Below are 21,867 nucleotides of genomic sequence, written 5' to 3'. Positions count from 1 at the left end.
AACCTTTTGAAAAAGCTAATATTTCTTGCCTCCACCTCCTCTCTTTTCATTTATTCCTCAGCCCTCTGCAATCTGGCTTTCATTAGCATCATTCAACTGAAACCGCCTTCTCCAGTTACCAATGATCTCTTAATTGCCAAATCTGATGGTCCTTTGGAAGTCTTTATCCTCCTCACCCTCTCTGTTGCATTTGACCCGGCTGATCACCGTTTCCTCCTAGATACTCTCTCCTTTTGGGGTTTTCCTCTCTCCTGGTTTTTTTCCCTTACTTATTTGCTCCTTTCCATTCTCCTTTCTGGCTCATTATACATGTATCATTACTCTCACTATAGGTTTTCCCTAAGGTTCTGTGTTACACCCTGTTCCCTTCTCCCATTATACTATCTTGATAACTTTATCTGCTTCCATGGGCTTAAATATTATCTCTTGACAGACTCTCTCTCTTTCTACACACACAATGTACGTATAAATTCATATATAATTGAATTCATATTCAATTCACATGTGACATATATAAATTCATATACATATTGTTGTTATTGTTCGTTATTGTTCATCCTTCATCTTCAAAGAGGACCAATGACATCAGGAGGGTGATGTCATGACTGGCAAGTGAATTACATTTAAGTGAGGCAGAGCTGTGCAAAGTCAGCAGCCTCACTCTCTCCTCCAGAGTCACTGTGATCTGTGACACAAAGTCTCTGGAGTCCAGTGGTAAAACACAAGGCAAGACAACTGGCGACGGCCCCTGAAGCAGCGGGAGATCACCGCCTCTTTAAGCTAAGGTCTTTCTCAGTTCCCAGTTTGTCCAAGGCAACACCCGCTTGGTACTTAAACTAGGTAGGAATTGAGGCAAAGATGGCCTAGTTTGCCTTCACAAAAGTATCAATCAGGGAGATGAAGACCTCAGAGTTTCTGGCCAGAACAGAAACAATTTTATATTCATTCTGAAACATCAAAACCCAAACAATGAGTAAGTGAGGCTTGGGGTGGGATCTGCTATTGGCTAATCAATGAGAGCCAGAGTAATTTCACATACATATATGTGAATTGTAAATATACACATGCATATGTATACATTATATACGTGTGTGTGAGGGTCATGCCCAGTTTTTCCCTTGAGCGGTAGTCATGCCTATTTGCTATTTTAAACTTGATGTTCCAGGGTCATCTAAAACTTAATGTGTCTAAAAATTAAGTCAATATTTTTTTTTCTCCAAAATCCTCCCCTCTTCCAAACTTCCCTATTCAGTAGAAGGTGACACCATCCTGACAGCCTCTGAGGTTCATACCCACAGCTTTATCCTTGACACTTCACTCTCCCCTCCCCCCCAACTAATTAGGTGCCAAAGTATTGCCCTTTCTATCTGAACATCCCTCCTATCTGACCCTTTCTCTGCTCCTTAGTTCAGGCCCTAACCACCTCACCCTTAGATTATTGTATTAGCCGCTTTGTTGAACTCACTGCCTCATCTCTTACTGCTCCAAACCATCCTACTGTCAAGACATTAGGAGACACCCTGTTTTCCAGAGTCAAGGCCCAGCAAGCGAGCTGTGCCCTAAGCTTTGAGTAACAACAATCCTTTGTGTTCACCTTCTGGATGATCTCACCCTCTGGCAAAAACACATAATTATTGTATTACTTTGACCAGTACTAGATGTTCTCTGAGCTCAGACAAGCACTGCACAAGTACCCATGTTCTGGTCGTGAAGCCCTGCTATGAAATCAAACTTGTTTCATTGTTGCTGTTATCCTTCATTGTCAGGGCTACAGCTTCCTGTGCAGTCATTGGCATCAGTATCGAGATCTTCCCACACTGCCTCAGGCTCCCCGACTAGGGGCAAGGCCCCAGCACACGTGTCTAGATGCCCTCCTTGCTTGCAAGACTTTTCCCTCACTTTGAAATTACACTTCCGTTTGATTCCTGACTCTCATCTCCAGCCTGCTCTGTTTGGCTCCAGCCATCCACAGGTTGGAGGCCAGTTTGGTCTGGTTGACACTACAAACTAATGCCAAAATAATATTCCTTAAGCACAGATATGACTAGGTGACCCTATTCAACCAATACCAGTGGTTCCTTGTTGTCTCTAGGATCAAATAGCAACTCCTCTATTTAGCTTTTAAAGCCCCTTACAACCTGGCCCCAATCTATCTCTCTTCATTGGACGTTATTCCTCATTCTGGTACTAGATAAGCCAAACTGGCCTTCTCTCTGTTCCTCACAAATGACATTCCATCTCCTTTCTCTGTGATTTTGCATTGACCAACCCAATGCAACCTGATGCTTGCTCATTGCCTCTGCCCTGAAAAGTCTCTTTTTTCCTTAAAGACACAGTTGAACCACTATCTTCTGCAGGGAAATAACTTTACTGCTAAATATAAGGAAATGTTTTAAGTTCAGAATATCTTCACATACACACACACACACACACACACACACACACACACGCGCACACACACACACACACTCCTTCACTCACAAGGAAAAAATGTTGCAGCCTGTTTTGAGTCTCCTGAAATTTTGATTCTTTGAAGACTGGTATTCTAAAATATCCTCTATTTTTTTCTTTTTTAACCTCTTATTTCTCATCAAAAATCTTTACTATAGCTAACATCAAAAAAAAAAGTTTTATGGGTGTCTTGCTTTTACATTACACATTTCTGAACACGCCCTTCCTACTCCCTGATCTTGGGCACCTAGGTGGCACAGTGGTTAGAGTACTGGGCCTGGAGTCAGGAAGACCAGGGTCTGAGTGTGACCTCAGACACTTACTAGCTGTGTTACCCTGGGCAAATCACTTCACCCTGTTTGCCTGAGTTTCTTCATCTGTAAAATGAGCTAGAGAAGGAAATGACAAATTACTCTAGTATCTTTGTCAAGAAAACCCCAAATGGGGTTGTGAAGGGTTGGACACAGTAGAAACGACTACCAACAAACTCCCTAATCTGATGAGCCTTTCCTCATAACTCAACAATTGTCAAGTTGGCAAAGATGGAAAAACTAGAGGGGTAGAGGGAAGAAAGGCATACTGATTCACTGCAGATGTTAACTTGTACCAATCTGAAAAACAATGTGGACTTACTTGTGTGAGAAAAATTAATTATTACGTTGTTTATAGCTTTTGAACCATTGTTCCCATTACTGCTTTTATATCCCAAAGAAATTAACAGCAGAAAGGTCTTCTATGTACCAACATATTTATAGCAGCATTTCCTTTAAAAATAAATTTGTATTGCTATCTTTTGTTTTTATATCACCTATATTTCTTACTCTGTCTGTTCTTTTAGCCATTCTCATAGAATCATCCCTTAGAAAAAAAAAAGTGCAGCAAAACTACATGTTGAAAGTCGTATTGCATGTATTGTCTCACTATAAGGGCAAGCAAAGTGAGACTTTTTGTTGTCTTTTGTGTGGGAGTGCATCTCAGCACTGGGGCAATCACGTGCCTTTGATTGAGTCTTGCCTTTGTTTATAGGAAGGCCCATACTCTTTTGCTGGTTAGGTCATAAGAGGTGTGAAACCTTCAAGAGGTGTGAAACGCTTGAGAGATATGACGCCTTCGAGAAGTGTGAAGCAATCTGACCCTAAAGAAATGCCACTCTGAGGTTAGTATTTTGTTTGAGGCTCACTCATTGGAAGAGTGTTGGTGTGGCGACTCTAGGTAGCAATTAAGGAGCCCCCAGCTTTGAAAAACCAGCTGTTGGTGCTTCTTTCTCCGGTAACTATGTACGTATAGCTCTGGCCAGAGAGCCAGAAGCCTGTCTGTTGATTTGTGTTATTTACTGTTCATATTTTCTGTTTGTAATTTGTTTGTATTTGCTCAGAAGTTCAGGGTGCTGCTTGCTTGTCCCCCTGAACTAAGTGAATGGTATATATATGTTTGATTAAAGTGAGATTGTAAACCCCTTGCTTTCCTTTAAAAAGCAGATCAAAGAACTTGTGCTAGTGTTACTGGCCTTACACAGTCACAGTAGCTGCAAGTAACATTGTTACACTCACACCCACGGACCCTCATTTCTGTGAAGAAGCAAGGTGACTTGATTCCTTTGAGGCCAAGCTTGGTCATTATAATTTTGCAGCGTTGAGTTTCTATCGCTTTGTTGCGGTTGCTTTTCTTTCCATTTCCATTGTTAAGAGTTGTTTTAGAACCTTGTTGTTTCCCTGGTTCTTGACTTTGCATCAATTCATGCAAATCTTCTCATGAATAGGAACAGCTAGCATTTACACAGTGCTTATTACATGCAAGACACTGTGCTAAGCAATTTACAAATATTTCATTTGTTCCTCACAACCCTAGGAGGTAGGTGCTGTCTTCATTTTATACATGAGGAAACTGAGGATGAGGTTAAGTGACTTGCCCAGGGTCACACAGCTAGTGTCTGAGGCTGTATTTGAACTCACGTCTTCTTGAATCTTAGGATCCATGTTTTATCCACCACAACTAACTGCCCTGTTTTGTTTGTTGCAAGTTGTTGTCCGAACCTGTAAGGAACTCCCACTGAGAAAACTCCACCTACCACTGCAGCTCACTGACAATTCTGCAACTTGTCATCTTGGATCATGGCCGGTATCATACAAACATTACATGTTAGATGCAATTATCAGCTCAATAAGGGGCCATGATTCTACGGATTCATCATGTTTGTGTTTTCTTACAGCACCGAGTCATTTCATTATATTCATATACAAAAAAATTTTTTTTTTGGGGGGTGCATTTTAAAATCAACGGCCATCTACACTTTGCAGCTCTTTGCCATTATAAAGTGCCAATACTAGAGACAGCTAGGTGGTACAGTGGATAGAGACACCAATTTTGAAATTAGGAAGATACAAGTTCAAACCTGCCCTCAAACACTTCTTAGCTGTGTGGACCTGAGCAAGTCATTCGTCTCAGTTTCTTAAAATGGGGATAACAATACCACCTGCCTCACTGGGTCACCGTGAGGATCAATTAAGACGTTTGTAAAACACTTGGCACAGTGGATAGCACACAGTAAATGCTGTATGTTAGCCATTGTTACTATCACATAGGACTTTTCTTTTCGTCAGTGACCTCCTTGGGGTATTTGCCTCATGGTGAAATCTCCGTATCAAAGGCCATTGTAAACTCTACCTAACTCCAAATTAGCAACACTACTTGTAATAGCAAAGAGTTGGGACATAAGTTTTGTAGCTATCTGGGAATGACTGAACAAACTGCGGCATAAAAATGTAATGGATTATTATTCCGCCACTAGGAAGAATGTGAAGAATTTGGAGAAACATGGGAAAAACTGAACTGAGACAGTGAACACTGGAAATCACTAACATGAAATCACATGAATCTTCAGTTGAAATTACTCTATTAAACAATTTTGCCTGACATTTTTATGGAAAGGCTTATGGGACACAGGGAAACTAATATGCCAAAACGAAATCCATCAATGGAGCCAAGGTGGCTCAGAGGAGTTTATACAGTAAAGCGGATGTCCAACTCTAATGGCAACAGCAAAGTGAGAGTCAAAAAAGCACCTGGCTTGGCAGATCACTAAATTCAACAAACTCAAGGACCAAGGTCAAAAGGGCTGAGTAGCTAAAGACTGCAGTTACCATGTAGCAAACACTTATAAACAGGCACAGAACAGAACTGGGTCAAATGAGAAGTCTTCAATTAAGTTCCCCAAAAGAAAGCAGACATGGTTCAGCAAAACTCAAACCTAGGATTAGACCTTACAGAACTGCATCCTTCCAACTCGAGAACTCTGTCATTGTAAGCAGCTCATGAATTAGAACAATGAACAGAGGGTAAAGGGTCAACCTTGGGAAGAGAAATCCAGAAGACTACAGATTTTGTGCTAAAAGGGATTCAATCACTTTATAGATGAGGACCATGGCAGATAGGGCCTGTTATGTGATTTACCCAAGGTCACACAGGATGGGATTAGAACTCAGGGTTTCCTGACTCTAAGTCCAATCTCTACCCACTAGACCTCTGTCACAATGGCCTCAGGAACCGAGAAACATTCAAATTACAGGTGGAACTTTCTCAAAATGATTACTTTTTGCTTTTTCCTAAATTCTTTGTCATCCTCTACAATCATCCCACACTTAAATGGCACAGGTCCTTGGATGATTACTTGCTCTCAACAGATTCTTTAAAATTCTCTCCTCCATCTCATTTACCTTTCAGTTTTGTTACACTATCTCCCTTTTCAAAAAGGATACTACCATCCCTACTTCCCAGAAAAATATCCTAAGTATTAAAGCAAGGCTTTAAAGTAACTTAGTTTTTCAGTTGTTATTTATACTTCATCTTTGAGAGCAGTGGTTAGTTACATCTTTTCAATGTGAAGGCAGGGAACATATCCTGTATTTCTTTTGTATTCCCATAAAGCCCATCACAGCATTAAACACAGAGTGACTGCTGAGTGAAGACGTGATGATCACATACAACATTTAGCCCTGCTGTAAATACCGAATGCATGATATGTTGGAAATCACAAATCTAAAAAGGGATAAAGACTACACAATGTTTAATGATGGGGAAGAGGTGACATCTATTAAAACAGGTGTCAAACATGGCCTGCAATAGGCCAAACTCTCTCAAGAGCTCCCGACCAGATTAAAGTATAATTGGGAAATATTTAACAAAATAAATAAAATTTCAAGTTAACAGAGATAATGTTAATAGGTAGTTTTCTAAATCAATATGCACTTGTAGGGATCCTTAAATACAGTTTAGCAGCCCCACTTCGATTTGATTTTGACACAGCTGGATTAGGGTATTTCAAGAACCCCTTAAAAGGTCAAAGGACCTGTCTGTGGTGGTCGTCAGGTTTCATTCTAGCTCTAAATCCAAGTTTAGCCAGGGTCTGGCAAATACTAAGCAGTTAATAAATGCTTGTTGATAGGACTTGACTCAAACTATGATCCTCAAATTTTTAATTTAACCCAGAAAATTGCTGTTAACTTCCTTATAGGCCCCACTGAACAGCAGGCCCACTCCCACTCAATATCCTAACTTCTTCATATATGCCTCACTGCTCACTACAACAACAGTTGTGCCCATGAACTCCTATTTCCCAAAGAAAGAGGTGTATCCATGCACTCAGCCATAACCATGTCCATCTAGTCTCAGACAGGACCATAATACTCAGCCAGTCAGAAAGCAGCACCACCAGGATGCTCAAGAAGGATGTGGACCACAAAATAGAAAGGACTTTCCCTAAGCAGGCACCTGTGCAGTAGTAGTAAAAGAACTAACCTAGAGTAAACTTGTTAAGAGGATTATTGTCATATCACTATCATACATATGTACCCTCCCCACCCAACAGGTTTTTCTGTGTGCATTGTGGGTAATTTCATGTGCAGTTCCACCATGGCAGGGATCCTTCTCCTATTACCCAATCCCTTTAACAAACCTCTCCTGCCTTTTTAATATTCATAATTTCTTATGTAATTGCATCTTTACCCTACAAAAATTCATCTTGCTTTCCCTGAAGTTGCTAGTTCCTTTTGGAACTTAGACCACTTTGTAAGAGGCGTCAATCTCAATAAATGCCTATACTTGGATTAGAGGTGGTCTGACTGAATTCTTTGAGATAGTTCCACCACAGTGCACCATCAACCCGCAACAGTTGTTGGCATCCCTGGGTGGGTAAAGCCTAAACCCAACAATAATATAAAGGTTACTTTGGAAGAGACAACAACATGCAGTAGAGAAACACACATAATTGATAGTAAATGTTTATGCTTTATTGAATGTTCAATTTCAAACAATTTTTTGTGGGTATCTATAAATTCAAATTGCTATATCAAACATATGCTTAAAGAAAAATCCCATCTGGCAAAAGCCTCAGAATCTGAGTGGAATATAACCATAAGTCTAGATTAAAATTCCAATGCTTTCAACTATTATTAGGATTATCTTTCTGAAAATTTTATATAGCAGATTTAAAAAAGATACAAATTGTGTTCCAAAAGCTCAGACAAAAATTATGTACTCAACAATGCAAACACAGTAGGTAATTTACTTTCTATAAAATTGTAAGTTGCTGAATGGTATCAATTTTTCAAATGGTACAAGAACATAGCATTAGACCATCTTCTTTGATTTTCTCTTCTCTGCTTCTTCCTTTTCCTTTTCTATATTCACAACCTGAGATTCAATTTCTTTGGCACTAAACATCTGAAATGAAATAAAATTTAATTTAAAAATCTGGCACACTGGCTTTGGATTAATTGTGAAATAAATATTCAGATAAATACATAGGTTAATGAACTACTCTTTGAAGACAGCAATAGCAAGATAGCAAATGAAAGGCAAAATAATTTTCAGTTATATCGATTATATCTGAAGGTCTACAGAAATGAATTTGAGCTCCATTATTCTAAAATAATATCAATTTTGAGACAGCTAGGTAGTGCAGTGGATACACAGCACTGGCCCTGGCGTCAAGAGGACCTGAATTCAAATCCAACCGCAGTCACTGGCTGTGTGACCCTGGGCAAGTCACTTAGTCCCAACTGCCTCCAAAACAAAAAAATTTAAAACCTCCAAATAATTTAAATTTTAAATTGCAAAAGCTCCACTTCAATATGATGGCGTACTAGATTCCTGTAGTGTTTCTTTTCCAAAACCACTTGGCCCAAAAATGTCAAAGAAAAAAAATCAAGGTAAAAAACTTGCCTTTTGTCATACTGCTTCAGTTAAAGTGCACTATTACCACTCACAACCTCTTTTATAGAGAATGAATCATGATTTCCTCTTTTCTTCACTATTTGAGTGGCATAGTATTTTTCATCTATTTCTCTCAGTAAATAATAAATAATTATAAAAATAAATGGGATGGAAGATAAAAAATTTCTCTCCTCTTCCCTAGCCAACTAGGGAAAAGGAGAATTTATTTCTCCTCCCATTAGTTCACAAATCATTACTATGCAAATGATTTCCCAATCTACGTACATCCAACCCCAATCTTTCTACTCATTTTCAGTCCTGCATAGCTAAGTGCTTAGTACACTTTTCCATTTGGATGTCCTATGAGCATCTCAAAATCAACATGTACAAAACTAAACTTACAGCCCCAAAAAACATAACCCTCCTCTAAACATCTATTTCTGTTAAGGGTACTGACAACTTCTCCAAGTCACGTAGGTTTGTAATTTCTGACAAGATTTGACCCTTCCCTCTCTCCCTCAACCTCTTATAACCGAATCAAGGCCAGATACTGTTTATTCTACTAGTCAATCAACAGACCTTTATGTGTAAAACACCTACTATACTATGTCCCAACCGCCATGATAGCTTTTGGGTACACAATACAGTTTAATGCAAACACTGAAGGTCAGGTAAGCTCTTGCACACTGAGAGCTGAGAAGGACATTATGTTCTATGATTTCTTCTCTCAGCCAAGCCTGACTACTGTTATTGTCCAGTTGTGTCCACGGATAGGTATCATGACCCCATCCATGTACTATACTGTCCATGACTTTTTCTTAGTGAAGATACTGAGTGTTTCACCATTTCCCTGTCCAGTGGATTAAGGCAAACAGATGTCAAGCAACTTGCCTGAGCCACCCAGATGCCCAGAGTCAGGGAGACCTGAGTACAGATCTGGTCTCTGTCGCTTACTAGTGGTGTGACCTTGGGCAAGTCATTTAACCCTGTTTGACCAGTTTCCTCATCAGTAAAGTGAGCAGGAGAAGGAAATGCCAAATCACTCCAGTAGCTTTGCCAAGAAAACCGTAAACTGGATCACAAAGAGTCAGACACAACTCAAACTAATGAACAATAACAACAAAATTTCCTTTTACCTCCATTTTTGCCTACTCTTTAATTTTCTTAAAAAGATTTCACTAAGTCTTACTTCTTTTGGAAGTCTCTGCTATTAAGTTTTATTTTTTTGAGGAGTGAAAGGCACGGCAATTGGGGTTAAGTGACTTGCCCAAGTCACACAGCTAGTAAGCGTGTCAAGTATCCCAGGCCGAATTTGAACTCAGGTCCTCCTGATTCCAGGGCCAGTGCTCTACTCACTGCACCACCTATTTTTTTTAGGGGATTAACGAACATGTAGGCTCCCGTGAAACCTGTCATTTGGGATCTTCTCTTTGCTATCCTCATTTAATTTCTACAGTAACATGAAAAATAATTTAAGAACCTGTTACAATGGCTTTGGATTTTAAATTTTGAGACTAAAACTTGGAAGAACCTAAAAGATAAATATTCAGATAAATACAGAGGTTAATTCTCTACTATTCAATGACAGCAAATTTTAGAAGCAAATAACCTTTTAATATTTTGCCATGTGGTGTAATGGAAACAATTGTGGACCTGCTGTCAGGAAACTTGGGTTCAAATCCCAGCTCTGATACTCACTAGCTGTATGACTTATGGTAAGTCATCCCTCTGGGTCTTGGTGGCTTCCTTGACTCTATGATGAATGGGCTGAACCAGATGACCTCGAAGGTCTAAAGCTCTAAATCTAGGATCCCATGATCCTTTGAGCTCTAAATCTTAGGTTCCCACTTCAGTTGTCTAATAAATTGTAGGAGACTCAAGAGTGGAACAGTACAATGAGTATGGCAAATATGAAGTGTAACAGACTAGATCTGACTGAGGGGAAAGAATGTATGTTTTTAGTTAAAGTTGTAAGACTTGGGGACTGTTTTTTTAAGGGTAGGGTAATTATTAGCAAGAGAAAACTAGGTGGTGTAGAGTGCCAGGCCTGGAGTCAGGAAGACCCATTTGCTCAAGTTCAAATCTCGCTTCAGATGCTCACTAGCTGCATGATCCCGGGCAGGTCACTTAAACCTGCTTGCCTCAGTTTTCATATCTGTAAAGTGAGCTAGAGAAGGAAATAGCCTCTCTAGTATCTTTGCCAAGAAAACCCCAAAAAGTGTCACAAAGAGTTGGACAAAGCTAGAAGGAATGAACAATGAAATTACCAGCAAAAGTATGTAACGTTGTCCTAACATCATAATACGTATGGTGTTTCAAAGAGCAAACTTTGAAGAGTATGCAAATGTTAGCTAGGATTATTTTAGTATTTTCATAGGTTCAAGAATATCTGAATTTACATAAAATGCAAGCTTGTTTTACTAATAATACCTGTGTCTGTTCTTCTAAGTCTTTTTTGGCATAAACTACTAGTTATAAGTCAATTAAAATTTTGCCTTACTAGTGCTGTTTCATATACTGCTCTCTGCTCCAGCTCAAGTGGGCTCTTGTCTAGGTCTCCCCAATTGCAACCCTTCCATGCCTTGGCTTCTCCTTTCCCCAAAGATAAAAGCAAATTTTAGCTTCAAGTGTCCTAAGTGTTTATTTTCATCTTCTGAAGAGTGCATGATGACATAGAGCATGCTTGGACAGATGAATGGAAGTAGGAATGTTCTTACATCAACGAAAAATACAAAGAGCTAATATTTATACAGTGTTTTAAAGTCTGAGAAGAGCTTTAAAAATATCATTTTATCCTTACAATAACCCTTGGAGGTGCTATTATTTTTGCAGGTGAGAAAACTGAGGCAGATGGAGATCATGTGAGTTACCCAGGGTGACACAACTAAAAGGTGTTTGAGGGCAGTTACAAATTCATTTCTTCCTTACCAGTATTTTATCCACCGAGTTACATACCTGCTTAGCTTAACAGGGTTTGCTACCAACAAAGCCCAACGAAGTAAGGATGGTAAAACCATGTAAAAATTGCCAGGAATTGTTACGTCTAATCAGTTAGCATTTATTAAGCACCTACTATGCGCCAGGCACCATGCACAGTATTCCCCGGAACTATATAGCAATGATCTTATTCAGAAAAAGCGGGGTTTTCCCTATAACCTGATTTTAAAAATGTATTTTCAAACACATTTCCTCTATTATTCTTTTCAAGCTCAGAGCACATATAATGATGAATATAGCTTGTTTACAACTGAGTGCATTATGACTGAGCAGTAATGCTGAAAGCATCAGTCGGGAAGAGAAAACAGGAGTCATGTCACAAGGGATCGCCATATGCTAGGGCACACTGTGCATTTATTTGAGGTGCACAGGTGTCAAAAGCAGGACTATTTCTGTCAGGAGATTTATAGCTCAGATACTTTTTAAAAAATTCCTTTTTTAACCAATCACTTCTACCTTCAACGGCTGGTTTCTTCTTATGATAGCAAGTTCAATGTTTTTTCCACCAGACTGTACGACCTGGAGTGATAAAAGCACAAGATCAGGAGTGTTTTCACAAAACACTTTACATTTTAATAAACCAATAAGGTGAGGGAAAGGGAAACAAGCTCTATTGAAGGCCATTTGTGGTAACCAAGCACCGTACTGGACGACTTACTTCTAGCAGTGCTCTTATTGCTAATTTGATGGCTTCACTGTCAGTTGCTATAGTGCCTTCTGTGTAATTTTTTTCCAGAAATTCACGAACAGTCTTAGCACTGCGGCCTATTGCATTTGCCTGAAAAAGAAAAGATAATTAAAAATACTACTGCAATATAAACACATTTGTTTTCCAATAACTGAATCTAGGTAGTCCTAAGAGTTTTATATATGGGACTTATCCTCCAGAATAAACTTGATATTGTAGGCTTAAAAAGACTAATAAATATTTTATTTCATAATTCATTTTTCACTAATGCTCTATGATTAAACAAAGACATGAACAAATAATTCACAAAAGTTATAAACTATTAATCACCATATGAAGGAAGATCCATACAGTTGTCAGAGGAAGAAACAAAAGCTATCAATAATCATAAGAAAAATAACTCCTTAATATTACCTCACACCTCTAAGACTAGCTAAGATACGAAAACTGCAAATGATAGAAGGGATATGGGAAAACAGGAACACTAATGCACTGTTGGTGGAGCTGTGAGCCTGTGCAACTACTCTGGAAAGCAGTGTCCAAAAAGCTATTAAACTGTGCATACCTTTTGACCCAGTAATACAGTCACACTAGGTCTATACTTCAAAGACATGAAACAATGAGGAAAAAGATTCAAAAATAATAATAGCAGCTTTTTGTGATGGCAAAGAATTGGAAATTGAAGGGATGTCCATGAATGTAATGGAAGACTATTGTGTGGTAATTAATGGTAAAGGGAATGGTTTCAGAGAAACTTGGGAAGACTTGTATGAATTGATGGAAGTAAAGTAAACAGAAGCAGGAGAACAAGTTATTCAAAAAAAGCAATTATGTAAAGATAATTAACTGTTAACACAATGGCCAACCACAATTCCACAGAACTCAAGATAAAAAAAGCTATCCATCTACAGAGAGCTGATCGACTCAAAAATGCCAAGTATTTTCTTTTCTTCCTCTTTTTTTTTTTGTTGGACATGGCTAACACTAGAATTTGTTTTGCATTACTATTCATATGTATAATGGGGATTTTGTTTTTCTTGCTTTCTGAATGGGTAGGGAGGGAGGAGGGAAAAGAGAAAATTCAAAACTTAAAACTAAAATTTAATAAAAAGGATCCAAACCATTAATAACATACATGGAAATCAAAGCATCTCTGAAATTTCTTTCATCTCACAATTAACAAATTGGCGAAGATGACACGTGGTGAGAAGAGACAAAGAGTCAAGGAGTTAGCTGTGTAAATGGTCCAAATTGTTGATGGAAGCCATGAAATGGTTCAAACATTCTGGAAAGCAACTTGGAATTATGTTTAAATGCCAAAATCCTTTGATCTAGAGATCCCAGGACCAGGCATATTTTACTATTTCCCCCCCCCACAAAAATCAGAAGTCCCATTTTTGCCAAAACCAAGATGGTCTTTTGGATAGGTGTATGGGATTTGGAGTTGGGAAGATATGGGTCAAATCTTACCTCAAATGCTTATTACCTGGGTGATCCTGGGCAAATTACTTTCTCTATGTCTGCTTCCTCATTTGTAAATGTTGGGGGGGGGTGATTGGACTCAGTGGCCTCTAGAAGTTTAGTCTAGTTCTAAATCTATGAGCTCATTGCAAATAAGATTGTTTCATTCTTTGTACTTACATCCCTAGCACATATTAAAACACACTTGTTTATTAGCCTTGTTTTGTTTTTTTTTTTTTTTTTGGAGAGGGGAAGGCTGGACAATTGGGGTTCAGTGACTTGCCCAAGGTCACACAGCCAGTAAGTCAAGTGTCTGAGGCCAGATTTGAACTAGGGTCCTCCTGACTTCAAGACTGATGCTCTATTCACTGCGCCACCTAGCTGCCCCTACTTGTTGATTAGTCTTATGAACGATTTAAGGGGCAGCAACAATTTATTAAACACTGACTGTAAGTCAAGTGCTACTCTACGTACTTTACAAATATTACCACCTTTGATCCTCACAACAACTTCGGGAGACAGGTGCTATTATTATCCCCATTTTGCAGTTTAGGAAAAGGAAGCCATTTTTAAGTTAAATGATTTGTCCAGGATGACACAACCAGTAATTGTCTGAGGCTGCACTGGAACTTGGATCCTTCCTACCTCAAGCCATCTATCCCTCACACCACCTAAGCTGAAACATTCATAGCTCTACTTTTTGTGGTACCCAAGTAGAGTCAGAGGAGATGCTTATCCTCTGAAGAATGGGTAAACAAGTTGTGGGAGCCCTTCTCCTTGCTAGTTAACTCTTCTACTTATGCCCTCGGTCCCTGGTCACCTCTAGTAACTTATCCCTTAGTCATCTCCTCACTCCCCAATTTCTAACTTCTTATTATTCACTGGCACCCAAATCCTTAACAAAACACTGTAACATCCACTTAACTCTACCATCCCTGCAGGGTATAGTCCTATGTCTCAACTTCCTTTTCCATGTTAAATCTCCAAGAAAAACGTCTTATCCTTATTGCTTCCAATTTCTTATTTCTCAACCCCTGGCAACGTGACTTCAGTGCTCATCGCTTAATTGCTGAATCTAATGGATTCTTCTTCGTCCTCAGTCTTTCTGCTGTGTTCATGCAGAACTACTGAATCTTAAGGAAGAAAATGACTCCTTGAAAATCAGAATTGGGCAAGGGGAAGCCAGTGAAGTTATAAGAGACCAAAAAATAATGTTTATTTAGTAATAAATATTTAATATAAATAAATAACAAATATAAAAATGGAAGAATAGAAGAGAATGTGAAACATCTCAGAAGAAAAGCTGATCTAGAGAACGGATCAAGACAAGAAAACATAAGAATAATCAGACTACCTGAAAGAAAGCTATGATCAAAAAAAGAATCTTGATACAATAATAGAAGAAACAATTAAAGAAAATTTTCCTGAAGCATTAGAACAAGAGGGGAAAGTAGAAATAGAAAGAATCCACTGAACACTACTTGAAAGAGCTCCTATGAGGAAAACCCGTAGGAATATTATAGCCAAATTCCAAAAACCCCAAATAAAAGAAGTATTAAAGCAACAAGGAAAAAAAATTTAAATACGGTGGTGCCACAATTAGGATCACACAACACCTAGCAGTGGCAACACTGAAAGATTGAAGATCTTCAAACACTATATATAAAAGAGCAAAAGAACTGGGGTTCTGGCCAAAAATACCGTATCTAATAAACCTAAGCATCATCCTGAATAAAAAAAATGGACATTTAATGAATTGTCAGACTCTTAGGACTTTGCTTAAAAAAAAAACAAAACCTGAACTTTATAGAAGATTTGACATACAAGAGCCAAGGGAAATACAAAGTACATAACCAAAGACTAATTACAAGAACTCATTAAGGGCAGATTGTTTAGCTTTTATTTATGTAAATTATTAAACATCTAAAACTGTTACTAGTAATTGGGTAGTTTGCAAGAAAGATTGGGGTAAATCTGAGTATAAGACTTTAAAAGTTAAAACTATCTAGAAACAGTTAAAAAGAGTCATCCTTTTATACAAATGAGGTGGCGAGAGGAAAACTGACACAGAGGAATTAAATGGGAGAGGAGGGCATAGTTCTAGAAACCTACTTTCATTAGGAATGGGTTCAAGAGGGAACAACATATATATTGAGAAGAGTATAAAAGTTTTCTAAATTCAGAAAGAAATAAAATGCTAAGGTGATGGAGAGAGGATAAGGGCGGGATCTTTGGTGGTGGGGGAGGTGAGGGAACAGGTAAAAGCAGGGTATAGGCAGTGTTTAGATTTGGGATATGGGAATACTAAGATAGAGGAGGGATCCTTGGGGGGTGGGGGGAACCAAGCAATAGGAGGGCAAGGTAGTGAAGAGAAGTAGAGGAGTCAGGAGGTATAAGAAATAAGAGATATGCACAAACAAAAACAAAGGTCAAGAGTAGAATTTGTTAGGGAAAATATGTCTATGTATGTATGTGCATGTATATAAATATATCCATGCTTAATTGTAGCCAGGTGTGGGGTAGGGGGGGGGAGAACAAAGTAAGAAATGCACAGCAGAGAACAAAAGAAAACTTACAAGAAAGCAAAGAAAAGATGGACAGTTCTCAACACAACCCATAGTATTTATTTCACATATATATGTATATGTATATGTATGTGTGTGTGTGTGTGTGTGTGTGTGTGTGTATGTGTGCTTTCTTGAAAGGAATATTTTGAATCCTTACATTCTGCTGTGCACATGACATGTTTTTTTCCTTGTTTTAATATTTAAATTTATGTTTCTTTTCTCAGTCTTACTGTTATTTGTTTTAGCATTTAAGTCTAAAATTTCTTAAAAAAGAATTACTGAAAACACCTTCCCTCCATAATACTCTCTTCCTTATGTTTTCATGATATTGCTTTATCGTGGGTCTTTTTCAATCTTGACTGATCTATCCTTCCTCATCACCTTTGCTGGATCCATGAAAATCCTCATCCATACACTCCATGTGTGAATAGACCCCAGTCAGGCCTCTGGCCCAGCTGGGCCCCCTTCATCATCTTTTTCAATAATCTCAACAGCTCACATGAGTTTAACTGTCACCTCTCTGCAGGTAATTCTCTCATTTACATATTCAGCCCTCATCTCTCTCAGCTGTGATCCTACATCTCTAATAAACAGCCTGCTGGACATTTCCCTATAGATATCACCACGGGTATCACAAATTGAACATGTTCAAAGTCAAATTCATTCTGTTCTCCCCTAAATCACCCTCTCTGTCTGACTTCTCTACCTACTGAAGGCATCTCACATATTATGACCACGTAAGAGGAAAAATGAATTGGGATAAATGGACAAAGAATACTGATGGACTCTGCTGTTTTAGACCTATGATTCTCTCTATGTATGATACTCTTAGTAAATATTTGCCTCTAATAAAGCACATCAACACTTCTGCTGCAACTTATTATCCTAAAAAGTTGCCTCAGGGGATGGGGAAGGAAGAGAAACTAAGGAGTCAAGTGACTTGTACAAGGTTCATACAGCCAGTATATGACAAAGCTGGCCTCGAATCCAGGTTGTCCTAACTGAAAGTCACTGTGTCAGCTCTCTGAGATTGGGCTGGGGGTGGGCAGCGGAGCAAGCTGAGGGGGAGCCTGACATACAAGTTGTTATAACATTTTACGGAAATTCATTTAATTAAACTATAAATAGCTACAAGTAGGTATAGTTGATTTTTAATAATTCCAATATTTCTAATAGGTCATTTTAAAAAGTATGGCAACATCTAGCATCTAAAATACAATTTCTGATTTGTAGTAACATTATATTATTGCTTATAAGGTACACCCAGGTTTCTAACAACCCCATGAGCCAGCCAGGAATATTATTATACCCCATTTTATAGCTGAAGCACCTGAAGGACAGAAGGTAAGCAACTTGACCACTATCACACAGCTAGGGCATGTCAACAGGGAGAACTGAACTCGCTTCTCTTCATTTGAGTCCAGTATTCTCCCCTTTATACCAGTCTGCCTCTCTATAAAGAGTAAATTCTATATTTAATAATTTCATGATTACTTTTTCCATCCATAAACATTTAGCATTCTCGTACTTTGCTCCCTTTTAATCAAAAGAAAGGAGACCACCATGTTTATAATAAATCAAGAGACTTTTCTAGCTATCGGTACACAGTGTTACAGTGAATAGTAGTCATTTGACATAGCTTCGTTGTGCATCCTAAAGTGATAATGTGCAAACACTTAAGAGGAATGAATTCCCTCTACTTCTAAATAAAAGAGAGTAATGCATACCTTCCAAGCATGGTAAGTACCAGATGGATCGGTCTGATATAGCCTTGGGATACCATCATTATCAAAACCCACAATTAAAGCAGAAATACCAAAAGGTCTGCGTCCGTTGCTCTGTGTGTATTTCTGGGGGTGAAAAGTTTTCATATTCATTAATTTCAGTAAGCTACTGTTAACAGAAGGAAATTTGCTGGCTGTATATAAAAATTAAGAAGCTTCATTTTCACTAGCTAACCACATTCTCAATGGTAGCCAAGCAGACATGTGCTGGTGTTTTAACATCCAGCTCTACGTAAGAAAAGGTGATGACATACTTTTAATATGCATTCTTAAGTCTAGAAATGAACGATAATAATAGCTAGCATTTCCCTGGTACCCACTATGTGCCAGGGCACTGTGCTAAGTAAGCACTTTTAAGTATATCTTACTGGATTCTCACAACCACCCTGGAAAGAAGGTAGGTGCCACTATCATCCCCATTTTACAATTGAGAAAACTGAGGCAGATGGCAGTTACATGACTTGCCCAGGATCACACCACTAGTAAGTGTCTGAGGCTGGTTTCAAACTCAGGTCTTCCTGACTCCATGCCCAGCTCTCTCCACTGCACCACCCAGCTGCCATTGTCTAACAATAAATAACAAACAAGCAATGAATCAAGTCCCAGTTTGTATTGTTTGCTGAATTCTGAGGTGTAAAATGCTCCCACTGAAAACTAAACAAGCAGCTCAGTAAAAGCTGTGTCTAGCACATCCCACAGTGAAGTCTCCCAAGCTCAAATACTCCTAACAGTGAATTCTCTATACATTGAGGCTCCTCCTACATGTTTTAAAATAAACTCTTATCCTATACTTTTTCTTTTTGGAGGGGGGAAGGCAGGGCAATTGGGGTTAAGTGACTTGCCCAAGGTCACAAAGCTAGTAAGTGTGTCAAGTGTCTGAGGTCTGATTTGAACTCAGGTCCTCCTGACTCCATGGCTGGTGCTGTACTCACAGTGCCACCTAGCTGCCCCCTCATCCTATACTTTCAAATCCAGGTATACGGTTGCTCCATTTTTTTTCTTTGTCATACACAAACACTAAGATTTCTGCCACTTTCCTGACTAAACCTTCCCTGGCTCCCCCACGCCATAATGACTCATCCCTTGTTGAAATTCCTTCAACACTTAAGAGTCTATTAATAATACATGACCGCCTGCGTATTTTAGAGTAATAGGAACCTCAGCGGACATCTAGCCCAACCCCCTAATTTTGCAGACGAGGAAATGGAGGTCCAAAAAGTTTAACTGATTTGCCTAAGGTTACAGATTGTAAATGTCTCAAAGGCAAGGGACTAATCTTTATTTTCTCTGTCTTCCATTCTATCTTATATGTGGCACATCTCTATGTACAAAGTAAAAGCTTTATAAACCTGACTTGTTTGAAATTGTTTCCCAAATGATAATACTAACCCCCCGCCAAAAGTTTTTCATCTCCTTTCTAAAAACTTAGCATGACTTCATAAAACTTAGAGAATTCAAAGGTAATAATGGACTGTATCTTTACAACAACACTGTAAGGGTGAGAAGTAATGGAAATTTAATTAGATGCTACCGGACTGAGCTGTTACTTGGTAAATACAAAAAATAGAAAAATAAAAAAAAAAAAAGCACCCACCACCTCCTCCTACTTAACAAACCTCTACATTTCTATCAAAAGGCAGCTGATGGCTCAATGGATAGAACACTGGGCCTGGAGTCAGGAAGACCTGAATTCAAATTTAGCCTCAGACACTTCCTAGTTGTACGGCACTGGGCAAGTCAATTAATCTCTGACTGCCTGACAAAATGGAACCACTGGATAAGAGGAAATGGCAACTTACTCCAGTATCTTTGCTAAGAAAACTGCAAGTGGGGTCATGGAGGTTGGTCACAGCTAAAATGACTGAACAACAATACTTTCTATCAACTGTCCACAGTCCTACTACTCTGAGGAAACTTGATCTTGTCCAATTTCTGAAGCTAAGCAGGTTTAGACACGGTTAGGGATGAGAAACAGTGGACATCAAGCACTATTGGATGCTGACACCTTAAAGGAAGAGCACAGCCTGATGGACAGAGGGTCAATCTTTGAGTCAAGAAAGACCTGGGTCCAACTATTGCCTTTAATACCTACTGACTGCCCGGAAGGTGGTGCTTGAGCTACGTCTTTAAGGAAGAGGGACAACTATGAGAAGAGTGCGTGCACTCCCGGTATGGAGGATGTCTAGTGCCAAGCATGGATATGGTAGATGGAGTGCTATGCATGAGGAACAAACAGAAGGCCGATGTGGCTGGATCATAGACTACTTTGGGCAGGGAGGACTGTCCACTGAGGACAGAGAGATAGGTTGGGGCAAGATTGTAAAGGGCTTTAAAAGCCCAGCAAAGAAGTTTCTAATTTATATTAAGAGGCAATTACGAGCCATTAGAGTGTATTGAACAAAAGTGACAGTGGCAGATTTGTGCTTGAGGACAATCATTTTGGAAGCAGTGTAGGAGGGTTTGGAGTGGGCTAAGACTTAATTCAGGGACATCAATTAAAAGGTAAGAAGTGATGATGCCCTATATGAAGTGATAGTACGAAAATATGCTGAATGAGGCAGATGTAAAGACAGAAATGTCAAGATTTGGCAAGTGACTAGATATATGGGGTGAAGGTAATGCCTAGATGGGGAGTCCAGCAGAGGCTGCTGCTGACTTAAAAAAAAAGGTTAAGTATGAAAAAGGGAAAGATAATGAGTCTGGTTTTGTACAAGTTGAGTTGGGATGTGTCTGGAGCATACAGTTTGAAATATCCAATAGGCAATTGAGAGGAAGGGCTGTATTCCAGGCACAGCAGACAGCCTGTGCAGCAAGTATGGAAACAAGGTGTGGATTGCCAAGTTTGGGAACAGCAATTAAGTCTGGCATTCCAGTTTGGCTGGAATGTAGAGTACATGAAGGGGAGTAAATGGGGCCAGGTTAAAGGAGAGCAGAATAGAAGCCAGAAGGAACCTTCGAGGTCATCTAGGCCAATATTCTCATTTTAAAGATGAGAAAACCCAGACATGGCCTAGGAGAGGTGACTTCCCCATACAGGACCCATAGATCGATAGTGGCTTAGAAATCTGTTCCTTTGACTCTAAATTCAGTACTATCTGGGGCTTTAATGCAGGCTAAGAAGTCTGTATACACTAGAGGAAATAGGGAGGACCAGGGGAGCAAACACGTTCAGATCTGTGCCTTAGGAAGATTATTTTGGAAGTTGTGTGGAGGATAGAAGGGAGAAGGGAAAGACTGAGAGAAGATAATGCAGTAAGTAGTCCAGGTGTGGAGGGATAAGGTGCTTTACTGAAGAGGAGGGGTTATGTAAATAGAGAGAGATGCTGAAAGGCAGAACCAACTAGACCTGGCAAATGACTATCAAAGAGGGCATGGGAAAGGGAAGATTAAGTTTTGACTTCATTAGGGGTGGGGGAATAGAGTTCTAATTTGGATGTGCTTAGATTCAGATGCTCATATGATTTCCAGATGGTACTGACCAACATGCAGCTTGAAAATATTGGTAGAACATTCTGTTTAATCCAACTGAGCAATCATTTATCAAATAGCTCCTATAAGCACCATTCTAGGTGTTAGAAGGGTAAATTCAAAGAGTAGAGACAATTCTTGCCTTTATGGGACCTGGAATTAACTAGTTAGAAGACAGGTCTAATAAGTTTCATATTGGAGTTCAAATACGACCTCAGATACTTCCTATTTGTGGGACCCT

At 39.1% G+C, this 21,867-nt stretch overlaps 1 protein-coding gene across 3 annotated transcripts in view; it reads right to left on the bottom strand.

Annotated features, from left to right (window-relative positions):
* Nucleotides 1-8,076: 8,076 nt before the first annotated feature.
* PSMA8 (proteasome 20S subunit alpha 8) overlaps nucleotides 8,077-21,867 on the bottom strand; it is a 35,910-nt gene continuing 22,119 nt past the window's right edge. For all 3 annotated transcript variants that reach the window (XM_036738911.1, XM_036738903.1, XM_036738920.1), the window contains 4 exons: nucleotides 18,102-18,224; nucleotides 12,317-12,436; nucleotides 12,115-12,177; nucleotides 8,077-8,169 (listed from right to left, as the gene is read on the bottom strand). In XM_036738911.1, the coding sequence (XP_036594806.1) occupies nucleotides 8,077-8,169; nucleotides 12,115-12,177; nucleotides 12,317-12,436; nucleotides 18,102-18,224 (399 nt within the window). The remainder of the gene's footprint in view (nucleotides 8,170-12,114; nucleotides 12,178-12,316; nucleotides 12,437-18,101; nucleotides 18,225-21,867) is intronic.

Source organism: Trichosurus vulpecula, chromosome 1 (genome assembly GCF_011100635.1).
Source record: "Trichosurus vulpecula isolate mTriVul1 chromosome 1, mTriVul1.pri, whole genome shotgun sequence".
Classification (NCBI taxonomy): Eukaryota; Metazoa; Chordata; class Mammalia; order Diprotodontia; family Phalangeridae; genus Trichosurus; species Trichosurus vulpecula.
The sequence above is the reverse complement of the archived record's forward strand: the minus strand, read 5'-3'. Positions and strand labels throughout refer to the sequence as shown.